The sequence below is a fragment of the Branchiostoma floridae genome, chromosome 2 (genome assembly GCF_000003815.2).
Source record: "Branchiostoma floridae strain S238N-H82 chromosome 2, Bfl_VNyyK, whole genome shotgun sequence".
In the NCBI taxonomy this organism is placed as follows: domain Eukaryota; kingdom Metazoa; phylum Chordata; class Leptocardii; order Amphioxiformes; family Branchiostomatidae; genus Branchiostoma; species Branchiostoma floridae.
The window spans coordinates 22,581,715-22,606,409 of record NC_049980.1 but is presented as its reverse complement, the minus strand read 5'-3'; the positions used below and the strand labels follow the sequence as shown (position 1 = coordinate 22,606,409).

The 24,695-nt window shown below is 43.0% G+C and overlaps 2 protein-coding genes across 4 annotated transcripts in view; both read right to left on the bottom strand.

Annotated features, from left to right (window-relative positions):
* LOC118409370 (dimethylglycine dehydrogenase, mitochondrial-like) overlaps positions 1 to 7,967 on the bottom strand; it is a 15,192-nt gene extending 7,225 nt beyond the window's left edge. The window contains exons 1-10 of the mRNA XM_035810351.1: positions 7,809 to 7,967; positions 7,026 to 7,194; positions 6,653 to 6,751; positions 6,234 to 6,398; positions 5,794 to 5,998; positions 5,413 to 5,661; positions 4,629 to 4,833; positions 4,302 to 4,400; positions 3,682 to 3,860; positions 2,756 to 2,973 (exon numbers count right to left, since the gene is read on the bottom strand). Of these exons, the coding sequence (XP_035666244.1) occupies positions 2,756 to 2,973; positions 3,682 to 3,860; positions 4,302 to 4,400; positions 4,629 to 4,833; positions 5,413 to 5,661; positions 5,794 to 5,998; positions 6,234 to 6,398; positions 6,653 to 6,751; positions 7,026 to 7,194; positions 7,809 to 7,951 (1,731 nt within the window). The 5' untranslated portion in view covers positions 7,952 to 7,967. The remainder of the gene's footprint in view (positions 1 to 2,755; positions 2,974 to 3,681; positions 3,861 to 4,301; positions 4,401 to 4,628; positions 4,834 to 5,412; positions 5,662 to 5,793; positions 5,999 to 6,233; positions 6,399 to 6,652; positions 6,752 to 7,025; positions 7,195 to 7,808) is intronic.
* A 1,858-nt stretch (positions 7,968 to 9,825) lies between these two features.
* On the bottom strand, positions 9,826 to 24,681 carry LOC118409371 (dimethylglycine dehydrogenase, mitochondrial-like). 3 transcript variants are annotated; one of them, XM_035810355.1, is made up of 17 exons: positions 24,529 to 24,681; positions 24,068 to 24,296; positions 20,322 to 20,490; positions 19,287 to 19,385; positions 18,704 to 18,868; positions 18,132 to 18,336; positions 17,650 to 17,898; positions 16,943 to 17,147; positions 16,059 to 16,157; positions 15,508 to 15,686; positions 14,250 to 14,467; positions 13,749 to 13,879; positions 13,188 to 13,405; positions 12,703 to 12,860; positions 12,061 to 12,120; positions 11,677 to 11,817; positions 9,826 to 11,071 (listed from the first exon to the last, which is right to left on the bottom strand). In XM_035810355.1, the coding sequence occupies exons 2-17, from the start codon at positions 24,202 to 24,204 to the stop codon at positions 10,838 to 10,840; spliced, it is 2,667 nt and encodes an 888-aa protein (XP_035666248.1). In that variant the 5' UTR covers positions 24,205 to 24,296; positions 24,529 to 24,681; the 3' UTR covers positions 9,826 to 10,837. The 3 variants fall into 3 exon arrangements, with proteins under 3 accessions (XP_035666248.1, XP_035666246.1, XP_035666247.1); XM_035810353.1 differs by having other exon boundaries at positions 24,420 to 24,571; XM_035810354.1 differs by having other exon boundaries at positions 24,408 to 24,536.
* Between the last annotated feature and the right edge of the window lie 14 nt (positions 24,682 to 24,695).

Genomic DNA, 24,695 nt, shown 5'->3' with positions numbered 1-24,695 from the left:
AATGTGGGCCCCAACTTTTGAGAACGAATAGAGATAGCGTCAGCTCTTATTCCTCCTATTATAGTTTCAAATCTTGCCGGCCGGTTTTTAGTAATCTAGTCGAGGAGAACTAATTAATAAGATATCACCCTTCAGAGGGGGTGCTAAAATCGGCTGCTATACGGCTAGTACAGCAATACTGCTGCTTATCTAAACGCGGGCCGTGATCTTGTAAGTGCAATTTTGATAGCTTATACGCTAAGGTATTCAATTCAAGTATCAAATCTCCCGGGCCCGTTTGACTGCATCATTTCTCTCAGATTAGTTCCCTCTAGTTCATTAATTAAATCCGGCCCGTGAGTTTCGATACTTGTATTGCATACGTTAGGGTATAAGCTATCTAAATTGCACTTACAGGTTCACGGACCGCGTTTAGATAAGTAGCATATTGCTGTACAAGCCGTATAGCAGCCGATTTTAGCACCCCCTTTGCTTGTTGATTTCCTATCAATTAGTTCCCCTCTAGTTTATTACTTAAATCCGGCCGGTAAGATTTGAAACTTGTATAGGATGTGTTACGGTATACGCTATCTAAATTCGTCTTCAAAGTTCACGGACCACATTTAAATAAGTAGCAGATTGCTCTACAAACCTTTCAGCAGCCGATTTTTTCGACCCCTTAGCCCAGTGCGCAAACTGCTTTAACCCCATTAGTTCCCCTCTAGTTCATTAATTAAGGCGGCCCGTAAGATTTGATACTTGTATTGAATACGTTAAGGTATAACCTATCTAAATTACACTTACAAGTCCACGGGCAACGTTTAGATAAGCAGCAGATTGCAATACAAGCCATATAGCAGCCTATTTTACGCCCCCCCCCCCCCTCTGCTTGCGTATGTCCTATCAGTTAGTTCCCCTCTAGTTTATTAATTAAATCCGGCCCGTAAGATTTGATACTTGTATTGAATATGTTAGGGTATAAGCTATCTAAATTGCACTTACAAGTTCACGGGCAACGTTTAGATAAGCGGCAGATTGCTCTACAAGCAGTTTAGCAGCCGATTTCACACCCCCCCCCCTTTGCTTGCGTATGTCCTATCAGTTAGTTCCCCTCTAGTTCATTAATTAAATCCGGCCCGTAAGATTTCATACTTTTATTGAATACGTTAGGGTATAAGCTATTTAAATTACACTTACAAGTTCACGGGCAACGTTTAGATAAGTAGCAGATTGCTCTACAAGCCGTATAGCAGCCGATTTTAGCGCCCCCTATGCTTGCCGATTTCTTATCAATTAGATCGCTCTAGTTCATTAATTAAATCCGGCCCGTAAGATTTGATACTTGTATTGAATACGTTAGGGTATAAGCTATCTAAATGGCACTTACAAGTTCACGGGCCACGCTTAGATAACTAGCACTACGGTAATAAAAATCTTGATTGCTCTACAAGGATCTACAAGCAGTTTAGCAGCCGATTATGCGCTCCCTTGGCTCAATGTAGAAACTGCTTCAACTCAATTAGTTCATTAATTAAATCTGGCCCGTAAATTTCGATTCTTGTATTGAATACGTATGGGTATAAGCTATCTAAATTACACTTACAAGTTCACGGGCCACGTTTAGATAAGCAGCAGATTGCAATACAAGCAGTTTAGCAGCTGATTTTACGCCCCCCCCCCCTTTGTTTACGTATTTCCTATCAGTTAGTTCCCCTCTAGTTCATTAATTAAATCCGGCCCGTGAGATTTGATACTTGTACTGAATACGTTAGAGTATAAGCTATCTAAATTGCACTTACAAGTTCACGGGCAACGTTTAGATAAGCAGCAGATAGCTCTACAAGCAGTTTAGCAGCCGATTTTATGCCCCCCCCCCCTTGCTTGCGTATTTCCTATCAGTTAGTTTCCCTCTAGTTCATTAATTAAATGCGGCCCGTAAGATTTGATACTTGTATTGAATACGTTAGGGTATAATTTATCTAAATTGGCCTCACAAGTTCACGGGCCACGTTTAGATAAGTAGCATATCGCTCTACAAGCCGTATAGCAGTCGATTTTACGTAAGTACACTCACTCCGGTAGGTGTCGCTGCTGGAGTTTTTTTTAAATTTTGCTGTTATTTGCTAAACTAAGAATTGCGACTTAACGATAACAAACTCAAAGTGTTGGAAAGATACTATTTTTTAACTTTTGTCAACGCTAACGTTGAAAAATGTGTTCAATTGGGCTAAATCGTAAATAAAAAATAAAAATACTTGTAGTCGAATCGGATGCTACCTTTCCTCTAGGTCAAAATCGGCTGCTAAAATCGGCTGCTAAAATCGGCTGCTAAATGGGCTGCTAACTTCAGCCCGGTGGGACGAAGGGGGTACAAGCTGGGCCACGTTTGGGATAGTTTTCTTCTCGCCGCAAAAGCGCCACCTACATCGGCTACATATAGCGGCGAGAAGCAGAACTCCAGTTAGAAGCTCTGAGGGAGATGTCTGACAGACATCGAAACATCAGCAGGTGAGAAAAACTGGCTGTGTAAAAGAAAATTCCTATGTCCTATGATCTACCAACCTGATGAAGTTATTTTCGGAAGACTTGTCATCTTCAGGTAAGATCTGCAGTTTAAAAGGAAATTGCTAGGGGTGCAATCCTCTCACATTGTAACTTAGATAATGTTATGGTAGATATTGTAAAAGTTATCGATCTCTTATACATTCCTCAAAAGTCGTTCGCGTTTATAGATTAAAAGTGATTGATGGATCAACATACGGCAATCATACTTCACCTGCGGTAATTCGTAAGCAAACAGGTAGTCCAGCAGCCTCGCCGCATCCGGACCGCTGACTTCCAACTTTCCGAATGGTGTCAGGTCAATGACCCCGGCCCTGGATAGAACCAGTTCACACTCCCTCCCGACCGGATGGAACCAGTTTGTGCGTCTGAAGCTGGGACGATAGCCGGGGGTGTCACCTTCTTTAGCAAACCAGTTGGGCTGCTCCCAGCCTGGAATTATGACGAGACATGTAACATGTGCGAAACTTTCCCATCACATGTATATCACAAACAGAGGTAGTTTATGGGGCTCCGGAATGTAACTCATGAATATGCATGAATTTTGACATACGTCATACAGCCTAGTGAGCTTCAAAGTATATTCAAACATGTCCATTATCCTCAAATCCAGCAGAAAGGCCGTCTGATTACACAAAGATTGAAATGTCGTTGAATAGCAACAGTTGCCAATCTAGTGTACAACACTGGTGTAACGTTACTTGTCATATTGCTGTTTTGATCAAAGTTTCGTTTATTGCAAATACATGCCCGAGTGCTATCTGCATCTACAGCAATGATAACATGATGATACCAGATACAATGATATACTAGTATTACTTACTAGTACTGTTACACTATATTCTAAAATATATAACGTTATATCGAATTAGTTTGGTTGGGTTGGGTTTCTTCTTTCGAGGCAGTAGAAGACGAATCTATCCAGTTATTCTATAATATGTGTGATTCCTTGATTTTCAAATAGTAGGATTATCTTCTTATGGTTAAGGTTAGGAATAGCGGGGAAGTAAGAATGCATTTTTAACGTGTTAGCAAATAATTGGTTATGATCATAAAATGAACAGCTAAAGATGAAATGGCTTTAATTTCGTTTTCCACTAAGCTGAACGCTATAAAGTGAGCCCGGTGCTGTTTAAATACCGGAGTGGAAGCCCATCTCTGCACCCTTGTCCAGGAGAGTCTGGTAGATGCCGCTCACACGAGCCGTGGGTCGCCCGGCAGGACGCTCTTCCTTCGGCCAGATGATAATGTTGTTGAACGCGTACGATTCTCTACATTTCGCCGCAACAAAGTTCCTGTTGCACCATGATTCACTGAACCTGGAAGATACATTGTATTCAACAACCACCAACAGAGATGATGACTCCTATACAAAAGTGTTACCCGATGCATCATTTTTCCCGTTCAGAAGTATGTAATTACCTAATTGCAATGTTCTTTCTTAATTTCAGTTTCATAACAAAAATTTAAACTTTTGTCGACGTTTCGACAACCTATCTACTCCTACAACACATTTGCAAATGTCATTACTAGCACAATATCGCTTGAAATGCCCTGAGTGAGACAGCGACAGGCTGTTGAAACGTCGGTGTAAGTTCAAATTTTGGTTGTGACTCACATGAACATTAATATTGTTGTTATTGAAATACCAACTTATTGTGAAAGTATTTACGAAAAACATGTATCGACCTGTTGACCATACTAGACACATACAGTAGCAAACACATGGTAGATAAGAGAATGGATCTACATTTTGTTACCTATTCGGATCCACCTCTGTGAGGTCGTAGGGCGGTTCCCCGTTCATGATCCAGTGTGTGAGGTAATTCCCCAAACCTCCGCTCTGTAACACTCCGGCGCTGTCAGGACAAATTGGAAGAAAATATGACAACCTAATTGCTAGAATCAAATTAGAGTCTAAATTATAAAAGAAAACTTTGGTGTCATCCACATGGAATACAAGTTGTCAGAAGCTTTATTGACGCAACAAAACGAACAGCGGAAATGCAGAATAGATATTCTTGTCTCACTAAACATTATGCACGGTAACAAACATAAGTCGAAATACACAAACAAAGCGCACATACAAGACGCCTGCAGCCAGCCAGTAGTTGCGCAGCCCGGGTGCCATGTAGGGCCCAATGAGCGGCAGGTGGTTGGGTGTGCAGGTGATGGGCCCGCACACGTCCCGGGTGATGTCCGCGTTCCGGGCCGCGGGAATCATGTCCATAGCCGCCTCCAGGTACTCCGAGATCCTGTCCAGGTCGGACTCAAACAACTTCTTTCCAAAATCTAAGGAGATATGGGGTCGGTTTTTACTTGAGTAGATACATGTATATTCATATCTAAGCGGAGGGAGATCTTCCGATTGCAGTTCATCTATGAGTTTGAAGAGTCTAGGTACCTCGCGTGCGAATTCGCTGTCAACGAGTTTTAAAAAGACTCGATTAGAAGAAATGCGGCAGCGAACTCATCATTTCAAAGTTCAGTTTTACGGACAGCTTTCTAGCTTGTGATACCACCACTTAACTTAAAAAAAGGACAGCAACGGTTCCTTTCTCGAGGAGATCCCATTAGCTGGATCGTCACCATAAGTACGATGTAAGCAGACAAGCAGGTTCTTAGTTCTATGTTTCTAATTTTCAGCAAGTAGCAAGTTCACTTTTCAAGACGCCTACGTTCTGCCTATTTTTCACAAGCTTCGTAGAAAAGACAGCGGTCTAGATTGATCTTCGGTAGCCTGGGTGTCATCCTGCCTAGTTTACCAGGCCTAGGCCTAGGGCTCCCATACTAGCTCCCTTTAAGGTGAATATGGGTGAGATAGGCACTCATGCTAGATCTCCGGATGTGGAAATTGAATAGTACACAAACCTGGCGGAACCCCGTCGCTCACCCAGTGGGTCTGCATCTTCACCAGCTCCGCCCTCTCATGCGCGCCGATGATGAGCCCGTCCCGCTCCTGGCGCGCGTAGAACGACGCCTCCAGGTCCCGGATCACGGGCAGTTCCGTCTTTCTGGCCTTCACCTCGGGGATCGGTCCCGTCACCACGTACAGGTGCTGCACGGCGACGAGAGGAAGCTCCAGACCGCACAGCTGGCCGATCTCATGAGCCCAAAATCCTGAAAGGCAGGAATGATATCTACCAGTGCAGTCAAAGGAGATGGTGGAAAAGTACTCGGAAGGAGAGTGAAAAAGTTTCAATACAACTGAAGGTGAGTGTTCTTAAAATAATCAACTTTCCCCTCGCGTACCTGCAGCGTTGACCACTCTCTGTGCATGGATGGTGCCGTGCTGCGTGTCCACATTCCAGCTGCCATCACCGCGCATGCTCATCCCAGTCACCCCTGTCTGTTCATAGACATCCGCTCCGTACATCCGGGCACCGATGGCGTAAGCCTGGGTGAGGGAGTTGGGGTCGATGTGGCCATCTCCGGGGTTGTACAGGCCCATCAGAACCTATGGCACATAGATAGCCGTTGGACTTATGTTGGCATTGTAGGCCATTGTTTACGCAAAAGAGAGAGGAATGGTCCTAGGATTATTCTTTTGGGAACATATGATGCTATTCCATGATATAGCTTTACTATCCAATACCACAATTTGTTTTCTGTTTGCCGTGTCTCAAAATCTAACCATATCCATAGCTGTAGTAACAGGTGGCCCAAGCCCGAAATAGATGTATAAACCTTACCTTGTCCATCTTTAGCAGCGGGTGCATCTCATGTATTTCCTCCGGAGTCAGCAGCCATTGCGGCGCGTCGTGCCAGCCCTGCCGCTGCATCTGGTACCGAAACTCGTCCACCCGCTCAGGAGTGGAGGCCAGCCTGATGGTTCCCGGGCCGTGGAAACCCACATCCTGAAAGAAGCCACAAGGACACGATCTGTTATAGTCATCTGGCTGAGATCCGGATCTAAACAACGCTAGCCCATGCGCGTCAACAACCTCTTGGCTTTGAACTGCAAATAGATTTTAATCTTAATTCATATTATAATACAAAAGGCATTATGAGCATCAACAGGTTGGTAAGAAAATCGTCACGGGGCTTCACATTCGGATGTGTTTTAAAGTGATATTGTTAATGTCCGAATGATGAAGTGAGGAAGACTCACCTGACCAGTTTCTCGCTCCACCTCTTTGAATAACTTGAAGCTCTCCCACTGGACTTTCTTCATGCTGATGCCCGGGTTGTAGTACGTGGCGTTTCCAGGCTGGAACAGAACAGAACAGAACAGAACAAATTATATCAAAGCTTTCTCAGTCCTGACAACGACTGATGGTCTGATCTACCAGCCACCCAGACGATATCCACTGCAGACCAGCTGCATCTCCGCCTAGTACATTATAGAATAATTGCAAACCCCGCAATCGCGGACCCCACTGTCCAACTTGACTTTACAGGTCAGTGGGTTGAAACGATACTGCCTCTTTTAATAATCAAAATTACTGAGTTGAAAGCAGTTTGAAGTTCTAAGTGGTGCTTACGGCGTGCCATGTTGACCCAGCAGTCAATTCTGTCTTCTCCAGCAGCACAACGTCTTTCTGTCCTGCCTTAGCCAGGCAGTAGGCCAGTCCCGTCCCGACCACGCCGCCCCCTATGATCACTGTGTTTGCCTCATCCTTCAGTCGCCTGCTGATCGGCTCTGACGTCGTCCTGTGGAGGGAACGTCAACCTGTTGATATACATGTACTTGAGGACTTGGCGTAATTGTATGTCCGACTTTCCGCTGTATGTGTACTATTGTCCAGAATACAAGCAATGAAGGGTCCGCTTGCGGATATGATCGTGTTCACGTAAATGTTGCTATTCCTCCAATTACCTTATTTGATACTACTTGAACAAATTTGTGTAAATGTTGCAATGACTGGGTTTGGTTTTGTTTGCAAGTGGTTATTTAAGCAACCTTACGCATGTTGTACTTAGACATGCATTCATTCATGCAAATTTCTGACAGTGATCACGTGAAATACCTACATACAACGTTACAGGTGTCAGTCAGCGGTTAATACCGTCGGACAGCTAATAAAGTAGGGGACGCTTTGCAAGTTCATATTGTAGGCGGGTTGAAAAGTTGGCCTCTTGACCCTCAACATTAAACCTGTGATCTGGGGCCGGGGCTTTGCACGGTCTAAGAATGAAGGTCTAGTCAGTTTTCATGCACTATATATACTGTTCTCGTACGTTACAGCAAGCTGTGTGTGTGCTATCCACCCTTGCCGACAGCGCAGACCGGGCCTGACACAAGCCACGGCGAACTAGCTACTAACCTGTCGTTCGTCTGGCTGCTCAGATGAAACGCTGTTGTGGACAGGTGAGCTCGTGGCCGACACCGCCACGGTAACAAACGGGACACACCTGCACCTGCACACCTGGCCGCCACAGCGGGCGCCATGTTGTACACATGAACCATGAACTTAGACCTTGGAATGGGGTTGTCGAAACTCGAGCTGCGAGATTGATGGGGTCACGTATTGAAGGCCCCCAAATTGCCTGATACAAACAAAGGGATAGACTGCCATTTATTCAAGGCAAAATAGAATAGTGACAGACTCAAAGCAATAATTACATCACCACTGTAGGAGAATATGAAGAAAAGTTAAACAAAATAAGGCAAGATGTTATGATATTGACACTGGTGGTGCTGCAGACTGGTTGTACGAATTTTAGGGACACTTTCATGTTGACCTTACCTGATATTTAAGGACATGTCCAAAGTAGATATTTGCTCAGCGTTGGTCCGCTCCCTAACCAAGGCTACATTGAATCATGAGGATGATTTTCTTTGGTATATCATATTATATGTGCTCAGCCATCTGTTCAACCTTCCTGATCACCAAGATTCCATAACTTTCGTTTCTCCCACCTTTTTCTTTGCAGACTTGCATAACTTTGGTGTGCCCAGCTATACCATCCATGTAATTATATCAGTAACTTGTTGACAATTGTTTATGGCCTTCGTAGGGGAAGATGACAAAGCTACATGTGTCGGCACACCTTTCTTTCAAATGAATCTGAGTTTTCCAATAATTTTGGTACTGTTTAAAACAATTTCAAACCTTAAGTTGTAATGACGTTGAGACTAATGCCGACTACACCCCCGAGGTTGAAGTCAGGGGACTAGGTAGGTACGGTAGGCCGACGAAAACAAAACGTGGGACAGGTATGCTTGCCTCCAAGCGATGGTCGGCTTGATTTTGCACTGACGAAACGTGTCAGGGAAACAGAAGGACACAATACCCCGTCAGGTAATCATGTTGTACCTTAAAAGGTGTTTGATGCCGACATACCAAATTTCAGACAAATCCATCAAAAGCATCTTTATCTGTAGTCTAGATGCGACGGCACAAACCTAGACAAAAGTGGCTCAAGTATGAAGTCCCATCTTCATTAAGAAAGCTATTGTAGCATTTGCTCATGAATTATGTAAATAATGGTATGATTTGCATGATCCATATCATATATAATATCCTTGATGTCTAATAATGTTCCATCTATCGCTATTCCTCTCTATTCCAGTTACAGAGTTACTCGCGGTGTGGAAAGCCAGAACCACATCTACTTCGAGTCTCTAATTGGGCCCAGGCTCTAACAGATGTCGTATTTGTTAGACAAATGAAGTTAAAACAACACATAACCCAACATTTGCTTGGAGAAACCCCAAATAACGCAGTAACTACATCAACGATCTGTACCACAATTCCATGAAGATATGGTGTTTTCTGAAATATTACATCACCAATAAAACATGCTATGTTGTAAAACGACCAATGTGTATCATTTTGTGCAAAGTAGATGACATTTTAAAAAAAGGTAAAGTTTCCTGTACATCTGTGCAGATGCTTAGGGATGGCGCCCATCTCCATTTCTGTAGCCATTGGGCCACACATTTATGAAAGCCACTGCAGCACTGCAGGCTGGTCCACTTGTAGTGATGTGTGTTTAACTCCCATACTTGTGTGTTTAATTACCATTTTGAAAGTCATTGGTATGACTTGGCCAGGGATCGAACTCACAACTTACCGAATGCAAGGCGAACACTCTACCCACTCGACCATTGCACCAGTAGTAAATAACATGGGAAACTGCATATGAATGCAGCAAAGGGATCATGAGTTATATAATTATATAACAAAGCGGCATGATCAACCTCCTTCAGGAGACCCTTCTTCCTGCATACTGATATTATATAAGATAATTTGCCAGTGTGAGGACAACCCTTAGCAGCTTTGTCAGCAAGAGGTTAAACATAGAATTCCTCATACAATGTATTAATCTACAGCCATGTTGAAAGTAACACTTTTATTTACTGTCTTCCACATAGAGAAAATCCACATCTACATCGTAGACAGAAGATCTGATGCAATGTACTGCCAACAATATCTCATATTGAGTTCTTTTGGCATGTATACAACTGACAATGCATTTAAACTACATGTTACAACCTACAGTATGTTTCCTAGTCATGTAGGGATAGTCATTTCTTATAAATCAAGCACAGTACTTAAACATCATCCTCCAATATGGGGCATACCTTCAGCATTTTGAACATGATTGTGAAATAGAAGCAATAACATTGTTCATATACATTGTATTTGTATGGAGGTTCATCTGTGATTGACATACATGTAGTAAATATTTTACACTTTGTTTCCATACAGTGTAAACTGCCTACCAACAAGATTTGTTCTGACCTTTCTCAGGTTGAAATGACCTGAAGCCAATGTCACATGACCTGAATATTCCCACTTGCATCAGGTAAGAAGTGCTGAATTACATGTACATCATTTGCTTTCTTTTACAATGTTTTAATGCTTCAGATTGTCTTTCCTAATATTTTTCTCTCATCCCTTTTATTTTGAGCAGCCCTACAAACTACAGCCTTGCTATTCCAGATCTCCCTTCTTCCTACATTAGTATGAAAATATTACGGAATTTGATGTTTATAACAGCAGCTCATATAAATTGTAAGTAATTTGAAAATAGCCCTTTGTGGAATAGGAAAATGTCAAAAACATCAATGACTTAATGAGTTCTCTTCTTTAAGAATAAGAGTGAGGACTCAAAAAATGCAATGTTGGAACAAGTTTATGAGGCATAAAATTAGTCTGCCAGTTTGCACAATGTCATTGTGTGCTGTGCTACACCAAACTGATTATACTCAGAATGACTTCCAGTTCCTTGTTCACTATCAGATTTGCTACCAATCAAAAGGCCTAGTAAAATACATTTTGGAGAAATAAGTGTTTCTAAATCAAAGGACCCTGTAATAAGTCAGTATTGCATCCAGTCCGATCCTTCACACTGTGACATTGCCCCTGGCTGTCTCAGCTGACTTTTTCCTGGCCAGTCTTGTCCGAACTGGTTCCGTCTGAACCAAAGGCTCCTGCTGCACTGTTGCCGAGCGGCGGCTGCCTAGCAACTCTACCTCCACCACGGTCCCTGGTTCGGCGAGATGGAGTGGGACGTAGGCATAGGCTATTGACTTCTGGATCTGGTAACCATACGCTCCTGACGTTGTGTTTCCGACAACCTGAACAAGAAAGGACTGTTTCATTAGTCTTTAGTCTCTATATAACTATACATTCCATATTCATGAGTGCAAGCCCTGTAATAGCTGATCTATATCCACCTCTATTTTTTCTAATATCATATTTAAAACCACATGTACAAGCTTCATGTCATAAAAAAACATAATCTTATGTTTGTAGATCCACCATAACAAAACAATGCTGTTTAAGTGCCATATGATGTATAGAGTACCCATCTCCATTTCTATAGCCCTACAACAGCTGGGGCTAGTCCACTTGTAACAGTTTGTGTTCAAATTTCATATTCTTTCCCTGTTACTGTTGAGTACTAAGTAGAGGACTAAGCAGTATGTACTATTTCAAAGTCTTTAATACAATTCAGTTGGGATAGAAACCATGCATGGCCTCCAACATGTACTTGGCAAGCACTATACCCAACAGGCCATTGCATCAATACAATGCTGTCTTGAAGACTACTGGTGATTTCCTGAGGGCCGGTTCAGTATTGCTTTTCTCTCACTCTGGTCAGCATTACAGTTGGCACATGTTGCCCCTTGCGGGGCCATTTGAGGGTATCCTGATGTAGATGTAGATGTACTATCCTCACCTTCCCCTGGTGCCAGATGGTCTCGTTGCCCTCAGCATCAGGACCGTTCTCCTCCACCTCCACAGTCAGACACACCAGCTTCCGGGTCAGTCCCTCCTGCTGCAGCTGCTGCAGAGCCTGCTTACCGATGAAGTCTGCAGGCTGAAGTAAGAGGACACTTCACCTTCATCTTTTTTAAAGCGTATACAAAAGGAAGTTACATTCCTGAAACCCCTATGACTATGTTAGGGTTTGGGGGTGTTAAGTTACTGTTTGAGGGGGTAAGTGTCTCCTCTGGTTTAGTTTTCAAGTTGTCCAACATCATTAAAACAAAAGGAGGCAAAAGTTTGACATACTGACTGAGCCACATATATGGAGAGCCACGTATATGATACACAGTGTTACCTTGTTGAGTTTGATGAAGAAATCCAAGCCTGCTTCCAAAGGATTGTTGTCAACAGTCATCTGGAAGAAATTTAGAAGTACATGTAAGTTATGTCACAACATGGCAGCTATAGCTTCTTCCTTCTCACCTCTCTGAATTAAATGTCAACTAAAATAATAATACATGTAGGAACAAGTCTAAGAAAATGCTTCTACAACTTCTTTTCGCTTACTACTATAATTGAGTTGTCAGGGCAGCCCATCATCCTGCCTCAAAAGTTAAAGCATTGATAGCTTTCATGGTCAATAAGGCATCAGAAGGATGATGGCTGAGACACAACGATTGATAGCTTTCATGCACATCATGTACACGTCTAATATACATAGTCAGAGAAAAGAAAACATGAAAGATTCCAGTTTTTGTTGCTTCTGACCACTGTCAAGAAGACTGGGAACCTTCATTGCTGAAATTGGAGATTTGACTGAGTGATTTTGGATGTTTCCTCCACTCTCACCTCAGGCTCCACCCATCTCAGCCCCCCACCCCTGAAGCACCTCAGCCCTTAACCCCGAGGAACCCCAGCCCCCCATTCTCACCTCAGCCCCCCACCCCCACAACTGAAGCACTCATACCCCCAGGCACACCAGCCCCTTCTCTCTCACCTCAGCCCCCCACCCCCTGAAGCCCTTCTCCAGCCTGAGGGAGCCCATGGCGTAGGTGCCGAAGTCCCCCAGCCCGAACTCCTGTCCTGCCGACATCAGGGCCTCGTACAGCCGGGCTGTGTCCTCTCTGGCGTGGTACAGCTCCCAGCCCAGCTCACCTGGATGGAACAGAAGTCAAAGCAAAACATCAAACACAATGTGTAGTAATCAACCTAACACTGCCATAATCATTTATGATCATCACTACAAATTGGTGATCAATGAATAAAGCCATTTGACAATCCTCCCAATAACAAAGAAAATTAACACAATCAGTCTTAATTACATTAAATTTGTACTTTGTGGAGTTACCCCAGTAGTGCTGGGATGCCATGTGCTGGGAGCATAGATTTATGTGTGAATTCAACAATGGATTTCAAAGATTCAAATAGCTAATACAATGTTACATTTAGAATGATGTTATTTAGACATTTAGAAGAACTTACCAGTGTAAGATATCCTGATAGCTCTGACATCAACCCCACCCAGACTGATGTCATGGACAGCCAGGAACTTGAACCCTTCCTCGCTCAAGTCACCTGAGGTCAGCTTCTCCAGCACATCTCTGGAATTAGGGCCAGCAATACCATTACAAGCCACCTCATCTGTAATGTTGGAGATGGTGACATCATAGCCACCCTTAAGGGCATGGTCCTCCATCCACCTGTGGAGTATGGAAAACAACAATCAAATCACTTGATTGCATCTATAAACAAACAACAGAAGCTAATAGATTTTTCATTCGTTCTAATCTTAGTTTTGTAACCATTCTTAAGTACCTTACTTGACTCCAATGCACTTCAAGTGCTTAGGGGTGTGCAAAGAACCCTAACTCTGAAAGACTGCAACCTTTACAAATAGTTTTCATATCATATTGGTTGGTGATACCTAGGAATAACCCAAAATTCATACCTTATGTTTTATGATCCAGGATCAGCATTGCCAGACACTATCCTGTAGTACCAATTCACATGCACACACAACACTGACATAGCCACTTCACTTACCTGAGATCATGGAACTCTGATCCTGACCCTGTGATGGCAAAGAAGTGATCCTCTCCTAGTTTGGAGATGGTCAACTCTGCGTATACCCGTCCTCTGGGGGTCAACATGTGACTGATGCATGTCTTCCCAGTCTGGATATCAAAAGAAAAACAGCAATGTCTGAGTGCTTCCTGTCTGCTCTTTGGAATTTTTTTTTACATCCTCTCCCAAGACATGGAAATAGACACACAATATACTGAAAGAGAAGACAACACTGGCCTATACTGCGGCCACATCTTCAAAATAGCAGGTTACACACTCATTCAGATAGCAGACCTCATAAACTTTACATCATTACAAAAAAAAGTTGTCTTTATTAGGTGAATTACAAGTGCCCTGAGCCTGGAGTACAGTGAGCTGAAGAAAAGCAGCTACTGCTTATCAAAATCATTACATTTACACAGTTATTGTCTTTAGAGCTTTAATGCAATGTCTAGAACACACTAAACCACCATGTCCTACCTTTGGTACATTGTTTGCACACAGGTGGTCCAGAAACTTTGCTGAATCAGGACCTTTGATCTCAAACTTTCCAAACGGTGTCAGGTCGATCACCCCGGCTCTGGACAGAACCAGTTCACACTCCCTCCCGACCGGATGGAACCAGTTCGAGCGTCTGAAGCTAGGAAGATAGCCGTGGGTGTCACCTTCTTTAGCAAACCAGCTGGGCTGCTCCCATCCTTATATTCAAAGGCAAAGAAACATAAGGGAGAGCTCATTAATCCTAAAATGACAATAAGCTCCCACTATTAGTATTACATTGTATATCATAGCTTCTCTATGAAGATGGCATGGGAGAAGCTTTTTCAATAAATTTTATCTGTCCTGTCATCGAAGTTGTTTCCGAGGTCAGACTTTGGACCTAATTAAGTGGGTCAAACAAGCAGAAAACTAGAAAAAACAGTTTGTGCCAGATTCAAGTAGATCAATAATGCAGAAAGCTAAACCAACAGATGGTATTACAGACAGTGCAAGCTACCAATGACAAGTGGAGTAAAGGACTATTCTAGTGGAATAAAGGACTTTTAAGATCTAGTCCAAGGAATTCAATCAGGGGTTGCTGGAAAAGTTACAAGTATGATAATTCTTTACATGCACACAACATCACAAAGTAATAAATCCCAAATAAATCAATGAGAAGATATGCCAAATAGTGTTTAGACTTCTAAGCATTTTTACTAAGAAATATGTGGAATAGTTTAAATCATGTCACCCTGACATTGTCAGGAGATCATAGGAAGTAAGTCTATGGCAGCAGAAATCATTTCCATGTAAGACTCTAAGTATCTTTGCACAAACCAACATTCTGCCCATCACCACAGTACTCCCTGATCATCTCTCACCTCTTTGAAATATTGCCCCCTTGCCCATCAGTGTTTTTGAAACAGAGAGAAGCCACTGATTCTGGTGTTTTGATAGCCATCTAACCTTTATCTCCTAGCAAAACAAGTGCAATTTACTCTACATGTACCTTGCGCTTGCCCCTCACCTGAGAGGAATCCATATTGTGACCTGTACTTAGCCCGGTGTGGGAAAATGTGCAATAAAGGTCTTCATTTATTCATAATAACAGTGCAATTTACTCCACCTTCGCATTTGCATGTTTGCCCCTCACATGAGAGGAAGCCCTATCAAACCCATCAACCTTGTCCAGCAATGTTTATAATAACAGTGCAATTTAAACAGTGCAATTTACTCCACCTTTTTGTTTGGCCCTCACCTGAGTGGAAGCCCATGTCGGCACCCTTGTCCAGCAGTGTTTGGTAGATGCCGCTGACCCTGGCCGTGGGGCGGCCAGCAAACCTCTCCTCCTTCGGGTACCCAACTGCATTGTTGTACCCGTACGACTCCCTGGCCTTGGTAGCCACAAACTGTCTGTCACACCAAGTCTCACCAAACCTACAGGAACACAGTCGGGATCGCAAAGTATTCAGTTTTGCTCATGTGTCACCTGCATTCAGGTAGTTTTCAGTGTGTCCAGGTGGTTGATATGCATTAAGAAAAAATACTTTGCAGAAACTCTCTTCATCTTCTTCCAATAATGTCCAACTGCCAAGGCATCGGCAATAATTGACATCTTTGTATAATATATATATATATATATTGATTTTCAATGCACACAAAATATGACCCAAACCATCTATCTACATATTTGTCATTACTTACTGTTTACACAACAATGATCAACTACAAACAATACTGATATGTTAGAGGCCAGGGGTCCTTACACTGTGTCAAGGTTGGTACACACAAGGCAGGGCCAATATTTACCTGTTGGGGTCCAGTTCTATCAGATCATAAGGTGGCTCTCCATTCAGGATCCAGTCAGTCAGGTACTTCCCTGCACCCCCACTGTGGATGACTCCATAGCTGTGTACAATACACAAGGACTTACACCTGGGGCAAAATCACCCGCATAGGAGGTGGGTAATCAGCACATTCCTCTCGACAAAGACATGGTAGAATCTACCCAGACAACAAAAGCATGATTTTCTGCTTGCCCGCAAGGAAAAATGATTAGGGAGAATGACAAGACAGACCTATTATCAGACTTAAGTCTAAGGCCTTGTCAACAAAATTGGGCAAGGAGTCATTGAACCAGGGCTCTAGCCAGCTCGAAAATTTTAGCCAGCTCGAAAATTTTATCCGTCAGCCGATTCCCATTGTTGCGAAAACCGCCAAAAATTAACTGATTTCGACTGAGAACTGATACCTTGAAAAACAGTTTTTAATGAGATTATCGTATGCGAAAAAGCACCGACACACATCGTCAACAATCATAACAATAGCAAAACAAACAGTGTGTAGCTTTCTGACCGTGGATGGCGTCCCAAGCCGCCTGTAGCTTCCACCATGGATTTTGGTCTGTCAAGGTTGACGGATTGGTTTAAAAATTTTTCCGTCATACGCGGCAAATTTCCGTCAATTGACGGAAAAATGGACGCTGGCTAGAGCCTGCTTGCATTGAACTCTTTTGTAATCAGCAATATATTTGATAATTTTGAAGTACAGATAATAAAAGTCCTGCTCTTTTTAGAAAGGACATAATCACAGTCTATACAATGTATAGAGCAGACAACATTTTCCAATTTGTATTTGGATGAGCAAGAAAAAAGGCTTAGATTCACACCCTCAACCAATCGATCAGTGCCTACCCAAACCCTGCAGCACACCAGTAGTTCTGCACCCCCTGTGCCCTGTATGGTCCCATCAGCGGAAGGATGTCAGGGGTGTACATGATTGGTCCACAGACAATGCGAGAGATTTCAGCATCACGAAATACAGGCACCATCTCCATTGCAGCCTCCAGGTTGTCCGAGATGCGGTCAAGATCTGACTCGAATAATTCTTTTCCAAAACCTGTTTGGGAGACCCATACAAAAATACAGTGAACTGTAAGACCCAGATCAACTTAAACCTTTATGGTGATAAAAAGTAATTACAGTATTTGATTTGTATTTCAAACAAAATTTCTTCAAAAGATGTCAAAAGAATACAACCAATTGTACCTGTTTTTATTTGAGTCTCCATTAGTGTGACATATTGTTTCATGACTCTACCTGGAGTATTTAGTTACAATACATGTACAATCAAATGAAAGTTAGAATCAAAACCTATACAACCTATACAACATACATTTTGTAATTCTGTGTTTTTTTTTAAATCAAACAAAACAAATGCTTTATTTCTTTATTTAGATATTCATTAATTGTGTGCAAGAAACATACCCCTAATCCAAAACACACAAAAGAAGTACAGCTGTGTATCAACATTGTTTGAACCATGGAATACTAGCCCTCAATAGAACTAAAGGGTGTCGCAATAAAGGAAAAAAGGAAACATTACTGAAGATGATACGTACCTGGAGGCACCCCGTCCTTGATCCAATGATCCTGTAGCTCCATCCTGTCCTCCTTCTCGTAGGGACCGATCAAGATCCCGTCCCTCTCCTGGCGCAGATAGTATGACCCGTCCAGGTCGCGTATGACAGGAAGCTCCTGCGTCCGAGACTTGACCTCTGGCACGGGGCCGGTGATGACGTACTGGTGATGGACAGGGATGAGGGGTAGCTCAAACCCAGTCATCAGGCCTAACTCATGCGACCAGAAACCTGATGAGGGAAAAAGATCATAATGCCATAAGATCAATGATATCATGAGGCCACACTTGCTGGTCACATTTAAGTGTGCATCAATTTTCCATCCCAGGACAAGCCTAAAGCAATTCACTAAATATGCCAAAAAGCAGTTACTTAAGCAATGTGATATGATTTTGGAAACAGTCAAACGTTGCAAACAACATCGTTTTTCATCAGGGACATTGAATTCACAAAATAGACCATACCTGCAGCATTGACCACTCTCTGTGCATGAATGGTGCCGTATGGAGTGTCCACATTCCAGCTGCCATCACTGCGCATCGCCAGGCCCGTCACCATGGTCTTCTGGTAGATGTCAGCCCCGTACATCCGGGCACCGATGGCGTAGGCCTGAGTGAGAGTGTAGGGGTCGATGTGGCCATCCCCGGGGTTGTACAGGCCCATCAGAACCTACAAAACATGAGAAATAAAAGAATAACTTGCTTTAACTTAAGGCCGGCCCTGCCACTGTATTCTAATTGCAAGTTTAAAGACCATATGAAGGTCCATGAACAGCTTGAACAAGTTGCATTGGTATCTATCACTGAGACCACATGCTTGTGACTAGAAGAAGTAGACTCCATTTGCTGGGGAGTTACAAATGTGTTAGCCAGGCAAATATCTTCTAGATTGTGTCATTTTTTTAACACTGTATGACATTAAATGGAAAAATCTAAAATCTACAAGTTGCTTAGAGTAGCTTCTGCATCATGAGATATGAGTATACAACAATATTTTGTGTACAACTTGTACAATCATCATCATATTCCCTGTCTACCTTGTCCATGTTTAGCAGCGGGTGCATCTCATGTACTTCCTCCGGAGTCAGCAGCCACTGCGGGGCCTTGTTCCAGCCCTGCCGCTGCATCTGGTACCGGAACTCGTCCACCCGGGTGGGGGTAGAAGCTATCCTGATGCTTCCTGGTGAATGGAATCCTACATTCTGAAGTAATAGAAAATTTATTCTTTAGTCACATGCAGCCCGTCAAGTTGATCAGAACTGTCTGAACATGCAGAGGAGCACTTACAGACATACACAGGACGTCACACAAAGTAGTATTTTTACACTGAAACATTTATGCAATGAAACTTTTTATGAATGATGTGAAATCTGGTCAACCTTGTCAGCTCTATACATCACCTACAAGATGATGAGTAAGAATGGGAGACCCTCTTCTGATTGTTGCATGAAACTTTTGTGCTGGTTATTTCCATCCTTGATTTCCTGATGGCCAGTGAGGCTATGGGACCAGTGAGGTGAGGTGATTTCCTGACATGGTTTCTCTTTTACAGGTGGTTTGGTGGCATAAGGTATGGCAATAATACATAAAGTAAGAGTAAGAGTAAGAGCCCCATCTCACCTGCCCTGTTTCCTTCTCCAGCTCATTGAAGAGCCAGATGCTGTAGTAATGCAGGTTCTTGACATTGATTCCAGGATGGAACAGTGTTGTCAGGCCAGCCTAAGGAAAGAGAAGTAATAGTCATTTTAGGCTACTATAACAAACACTATGTACATGTTTTAAAACTGTGATATGGTTGCAAGGCTAGGGAAAGGTGTTGACAGAAGCTCTCAACTGACAAACTAAATACTTGAGTACTACTACTCTACAAGCAACCAAACATGACAAGCAGTCAATTCTCTGAAGTTTGAATATACATATATATATACAAAATGTATGTATAAAAAAATATATACAGATTGATAATATGTCATGGTGGTCAATTTGCTTGGTTCTAACTGCTAATAAATGACTGTTGTCCTATCATTATAAAAAAAAGTAAGAGTTGTAGGGGTGTTATACAGATAAGGATACAGATCATGATTCTCTGGGGAACATTGAGGGACATCTTACTTTAGGGACACCTCTTACCAAAGCTCTAGTAGTAGTAGGTACTCAATTTCACCTGAGAGACTGGTGTAGATTGCCTTTCCGAAGGGCACATCATGGAGACCAGTCAGGGATTTGACCTCAGTACCTCTATGTCTACTCTCAGGGCTCGAAATATTATTTTCTGCATACCTGCACTAGTGCAGGTAACATTGAAAATTACCTGCACCAGACAACTTTTACCTGCAACACTCTGAATTTAGGAAGTATGGATCATATTAAAATTGTTGAGGAACCATGATTGCTATTTTTTTATAAGGTGGTAATAGTCAATGCATTTTATTACAATCCACATACACCTACGTCATGGGACATTTATGATAATTATTACAAGTATAAAATCCATTACATGGACCAGTGCAGGTTAGATGCAGGTAGACACCAGAAATACCTGCACAGCTCCAATTTTACCTGCACTAACCTGCATATACAGGTGGTATTTCAAGCCCTGACTCTACAACCCTAACCACAAGGCCACCGTGTAACCTGATGTTCAGTTTGACTTACAGCGTGCCATGTCGACCCAGCAGTCAGCTCTGTCTTCTCCAGCAGCACAACGTCCTTCTGTCCTGCCTTGGCCAGGTGATAAGCCAGACTGGTCCCCACACATCCTCCACCGATGATCAATGTCTCCGCTTGGTCCTTTAGGCGCTTCCCCAGTGGACCAGATGTTGCCCTGCAAAAATTGAAGCTATAGATGATATATGGGGCTTGGCACTACTAGTAATTCAGAGGAAATGAATGAATGGATTTTTATTAATTACATCTTCAAATTTATTCCCCCAGCCCTGAGTGACTTAGTGAATGGAAGAATGACAATGAGTGAGCAAGTAAAGGTGCACTCAAACTTGCGTCAAGTTTGCGTCACTGCTGGGTTTGCTCACTGCTTCTATTCACTGTTTTGTTATTTTCTCCAATTTTTAACCATAGCCAAAAAATGGGGGTTCGATGAAAGAGCTGGGCTGGGCCCCTGGCCTGTCTACCTGGCCTGTCTACCTGGCCTGGCCATCACGTCAGGCCACCAAGATACCCCCATTCATACCCTCAGAAATTCTCAGCCTCTCATCTAGCTGCGCCCTCTAGCAGAATATAGACAAATTGCAGAGAGCATGTACTTAGTGCATTGTCAAGCCACCTACGAGCAAAATAAGCTGATATCTATTCAACGTTACTTGTCTGAATTTAAATTTCTAAGGGTCTGCAAATAGATAAACAACAACATTAAGGGAGATAGAAATGACGCTTGTGGTTGATGTTGAGAACAACGATACCATACTCACAGTGTAACATTTGATCTAGTGGCAAATGTTTACAACAGGCAGTTTGGCCAAACAAAGGAGGTCATATTTAGGTCACCAAGTAACTGCAGGCCTGGGTATGGCAGAAACGGGTGCTGTCAGAGGATTGGACATTTACTTGACATTTTCCCCTTCACGTTATCGAAGGTTTGAAGATTGAATATTTAGTCCTTAATGTACATAACAAGGACTGACTGCTTTAAAACAAAGCTGTAATACAGCAGTTTGTTTTTCATTTAGCAAACGTTAGTTTAGCACACTGCTTTAGGGATCCGATCCCCCAGACAACTCTCTAAGGGAACTAAGCGCCAAGCATGTGACCCCGGTCATCTCAGACGCTCCACCTGTCTCTTTTGATTAACCAGCAACAGGCGCTTGTCCAGGGACAAAATACATGTAGTTGATTGAGAGGCATAGTAATTGCTACTCTTTAGCGCTGTCAGAGAACTCAGCCTGGCCTGTCAGCCCGGCCCCTTGACTGGCCCTTTGAGGAAGTAAAAATATAACTCTGTCTGGGAGGTATTAGGCCTTTCTACCAGCCAGAAATACAAGTACCACAGTTTGTGTCTTTTTGACCTGTCTTCGACTAGACCGTACAACAAAAAGAGAAGTAATGTTCATGACGTGCTGTTTAGAGGTAAAACAACGCTTTCCTATCCCAGTCCCCGGAGCCAACAATCTCCACCCATTCAAACACAGAGTTCCCCAGTTGTTTCTCTGACCCTGTGTGACATACAGACTAGTGTGATAAATACTGTGACGAAAAGAGCAGAAAAGTGCGAGATTGGTTTAGAAGAACATATGGTTCAGAAGAACTTGTGGTCTTTGTATGGCACCTATGACAAATTTGGGTAGTGCAGGCAAACTTAGTGTAAGACACAGTCAGGCATGATTTCTCCGACACTCTGCTCTGTCGGACTGTGTCTTCCAGGAACCAAGAATTTGCTTCCATCTAATCCATCCAGGTATAACGTTACTTCTCTAATCCAATCTGTTCTTCTTGTCTATATATCTAGGATCCTTCCAGGCAAGTCGGTCATCTAAGACTTTCCAGTACTTTCTGTACAAAGTTTTCCGAAGAGCAGAGTTTCCCAGTTTTTCCTTGGTCTGGTGGGTTTCCCCTCCCCAGCCATTTCTGTGGCCTCGATGTCACACAGGGGTCAGAGAGACAACTGGGGAACTCTGTGTTTGAATGGGTGGAGATTGTTGGCTCCGGGGACTGGGATAGGAAAGCGTTGTTTTACCTCTAAACAGCACGTCATGAACATTACTTCTCTTTTTGTTGTACGGTCTAGTCGAAGACAGGTCAAAAAGACACAAACTGTGGTACTTGTATTTCTGGCTGGTAGAAAGGCCTAATACCTCCCAGACAGAGTTATATTTTTACTTCCTCAAAGGGCCAGTCAAGGGGCCGGGCTGACAGGCCAGGCTGAGTTCTCTGACAGCGCTAAAGAGTAGCAATTACTATGCCTCTCAATCAACTACATGTATTTTGTCCCTGGACAAGCGCCTGTTGCTGGTTAATCAAAAGAGACAGGTGGAGCGTCTGAGATGACCGGGGTCACATGCTTGGCGCTTAGTTCCCTTAGAGAGTTGTCTGGGGGATCGGATCCCTAAAGCAGTGTGCTAAACTAACGTTTGCTAAATGAAAAACAAACTGCTGTATTACAGCCTTGTTTTAAAGCAGTCAGTCCTTGTTATGTACATTGAAGACTATATATTCAATCTTCAAACCTTCGATAACGTGAAGGGGAAAATGTCAAGTAAACGTCCAATCCTCTGACAGCACCCGTTTCTGCCATACCCAGGCCTGCAGTTACTTGGTGACCTAAATATGACCTCCTTTGTTTGGCCAAACTGCCTGTTGTAAACATTTGCCACTAGATCAAATGTTACACTGTGAGTATGGTATCGTTGTTCTCAACATCAACCACAAGCGTCATTTCTATCTCCCTTAATGTTGTTGTTTATCTATTTGCAGACCCTTAGAAATTTAAATTCAGACAAGTAACGTTGAATAGATATCAGCTTATTTTGCTCGTAGGTGGCTTGACAATGCACTAAGTACATGCTCTCTGCAATTTGTCTATATTCTGCTAGAGGGCGCAGCTAGATGAGAGGCTGAGAATTTCTGAGGGTATGAATGGGGGTATCTTGGTGGCCTGACGTGATGGCCAGGCCAGGTAGACAGGCCAGGTAGACAGGCCAGGGGCCCAGCCCAGCTCTTTCATCGAACCCAAAAAATGGCAACATATTTTTTTTCTTACACATTGGATATGTATTACAGGGCAGGTAACAAACGTTACTGGTGTTAAAACAGTAAACTTTACCCTTTTTTCTTCGAAATGATTAACATTCTTGGCTACATCAATTAGATGTAAGTGGACATCCCTAGGGACATTTAAAAAGTGGGCAGCATTTTACACCAGGTCAGATAAAAAGCTTAGATAGCATCAAACAATATGGTAACGTTTGCTGATGCTCCCTCGGCAAGGAATTCCAGTGCTGAACTTTGACGAGCACTGGTCTCCAGTGCTGACGACCACTTCACTGGTGGTCCAGTGCTGAGAGACGAGACCGCTCCTTTTGTATATATCTGCTACTGGAACCGATTCTCTACTGACAACACCCCCTATAATTCCAGTTATTCAAGTACTGTAAATGCATTTAAGTTCGCGGGGATTTAATTTCGCGGTAGCCGGAAAAAGAACTTTTCGCGGTGGTTTTATTTTCGCGGTAAAACCATAGACTGTAGTCCTTAGTCATACCATAATAGAAAAATGTTCGCGGTGAAGTGGTCACCGCGAAAACCGCGAACATTAATCCACCGCGAACATTTTTGCATTTACAGTATTTATTAGTCAACTAACAGACAGACACACACACTCCCAACACAAACTGTTGCCTCCATTTCCATGGAGTTAACTGAACACGAGCTGTTCAACGCAAACTCACTTGTCTTCTGAGTTCGCTACACTTGAACTTGAAGTCGTGTGCAGTTTGCAGGCAGCGAACAGACTCTGTGGGCGGGATCCCGCTCTCGCCGCCGCCGCCGCCAGGCCCAGTCCTCTCAGCATGATTGCGCTGGCCATCTTGAATGGGACAAGGTTACTCGAGTTCAGCTGTTGTTAGACAGTTGTTTTTCTTGTCACAGATCGATCTGTGTGCCTCGGTCTGACTGCAGCTGCACAAAACAAATCAAAACATATCTGAAATGAAAAGGGTGAGGTGATCAAAGATAACTGATATTGGACTGCAAACACACCTAGCCCAGCATGTAACTCTAAAATGATACCTAAGCACATACAAGTTTCCCGTATTTTTCTCCTGTTCCAGAGTCTACATTTCACAAGGGCAAATCTTCAAAGCGACAGCTGACCTCGCTGATTTTCAAAATAACTCGACTGTAAACCGACCATTTCTGGTTCCGGCCGGTTCGAGCCGGCGCAGCTCCCGCCCCGTGCAGTGTTTTTGTCGAGCCAGATAAAGCACGCGGGGTTGTTGACGATGTTCCGTTTAGCGTACGCATCCATAAAACAACACACATCAACTGTACAATCCAAGACCATTTGGTAAAAAAAAG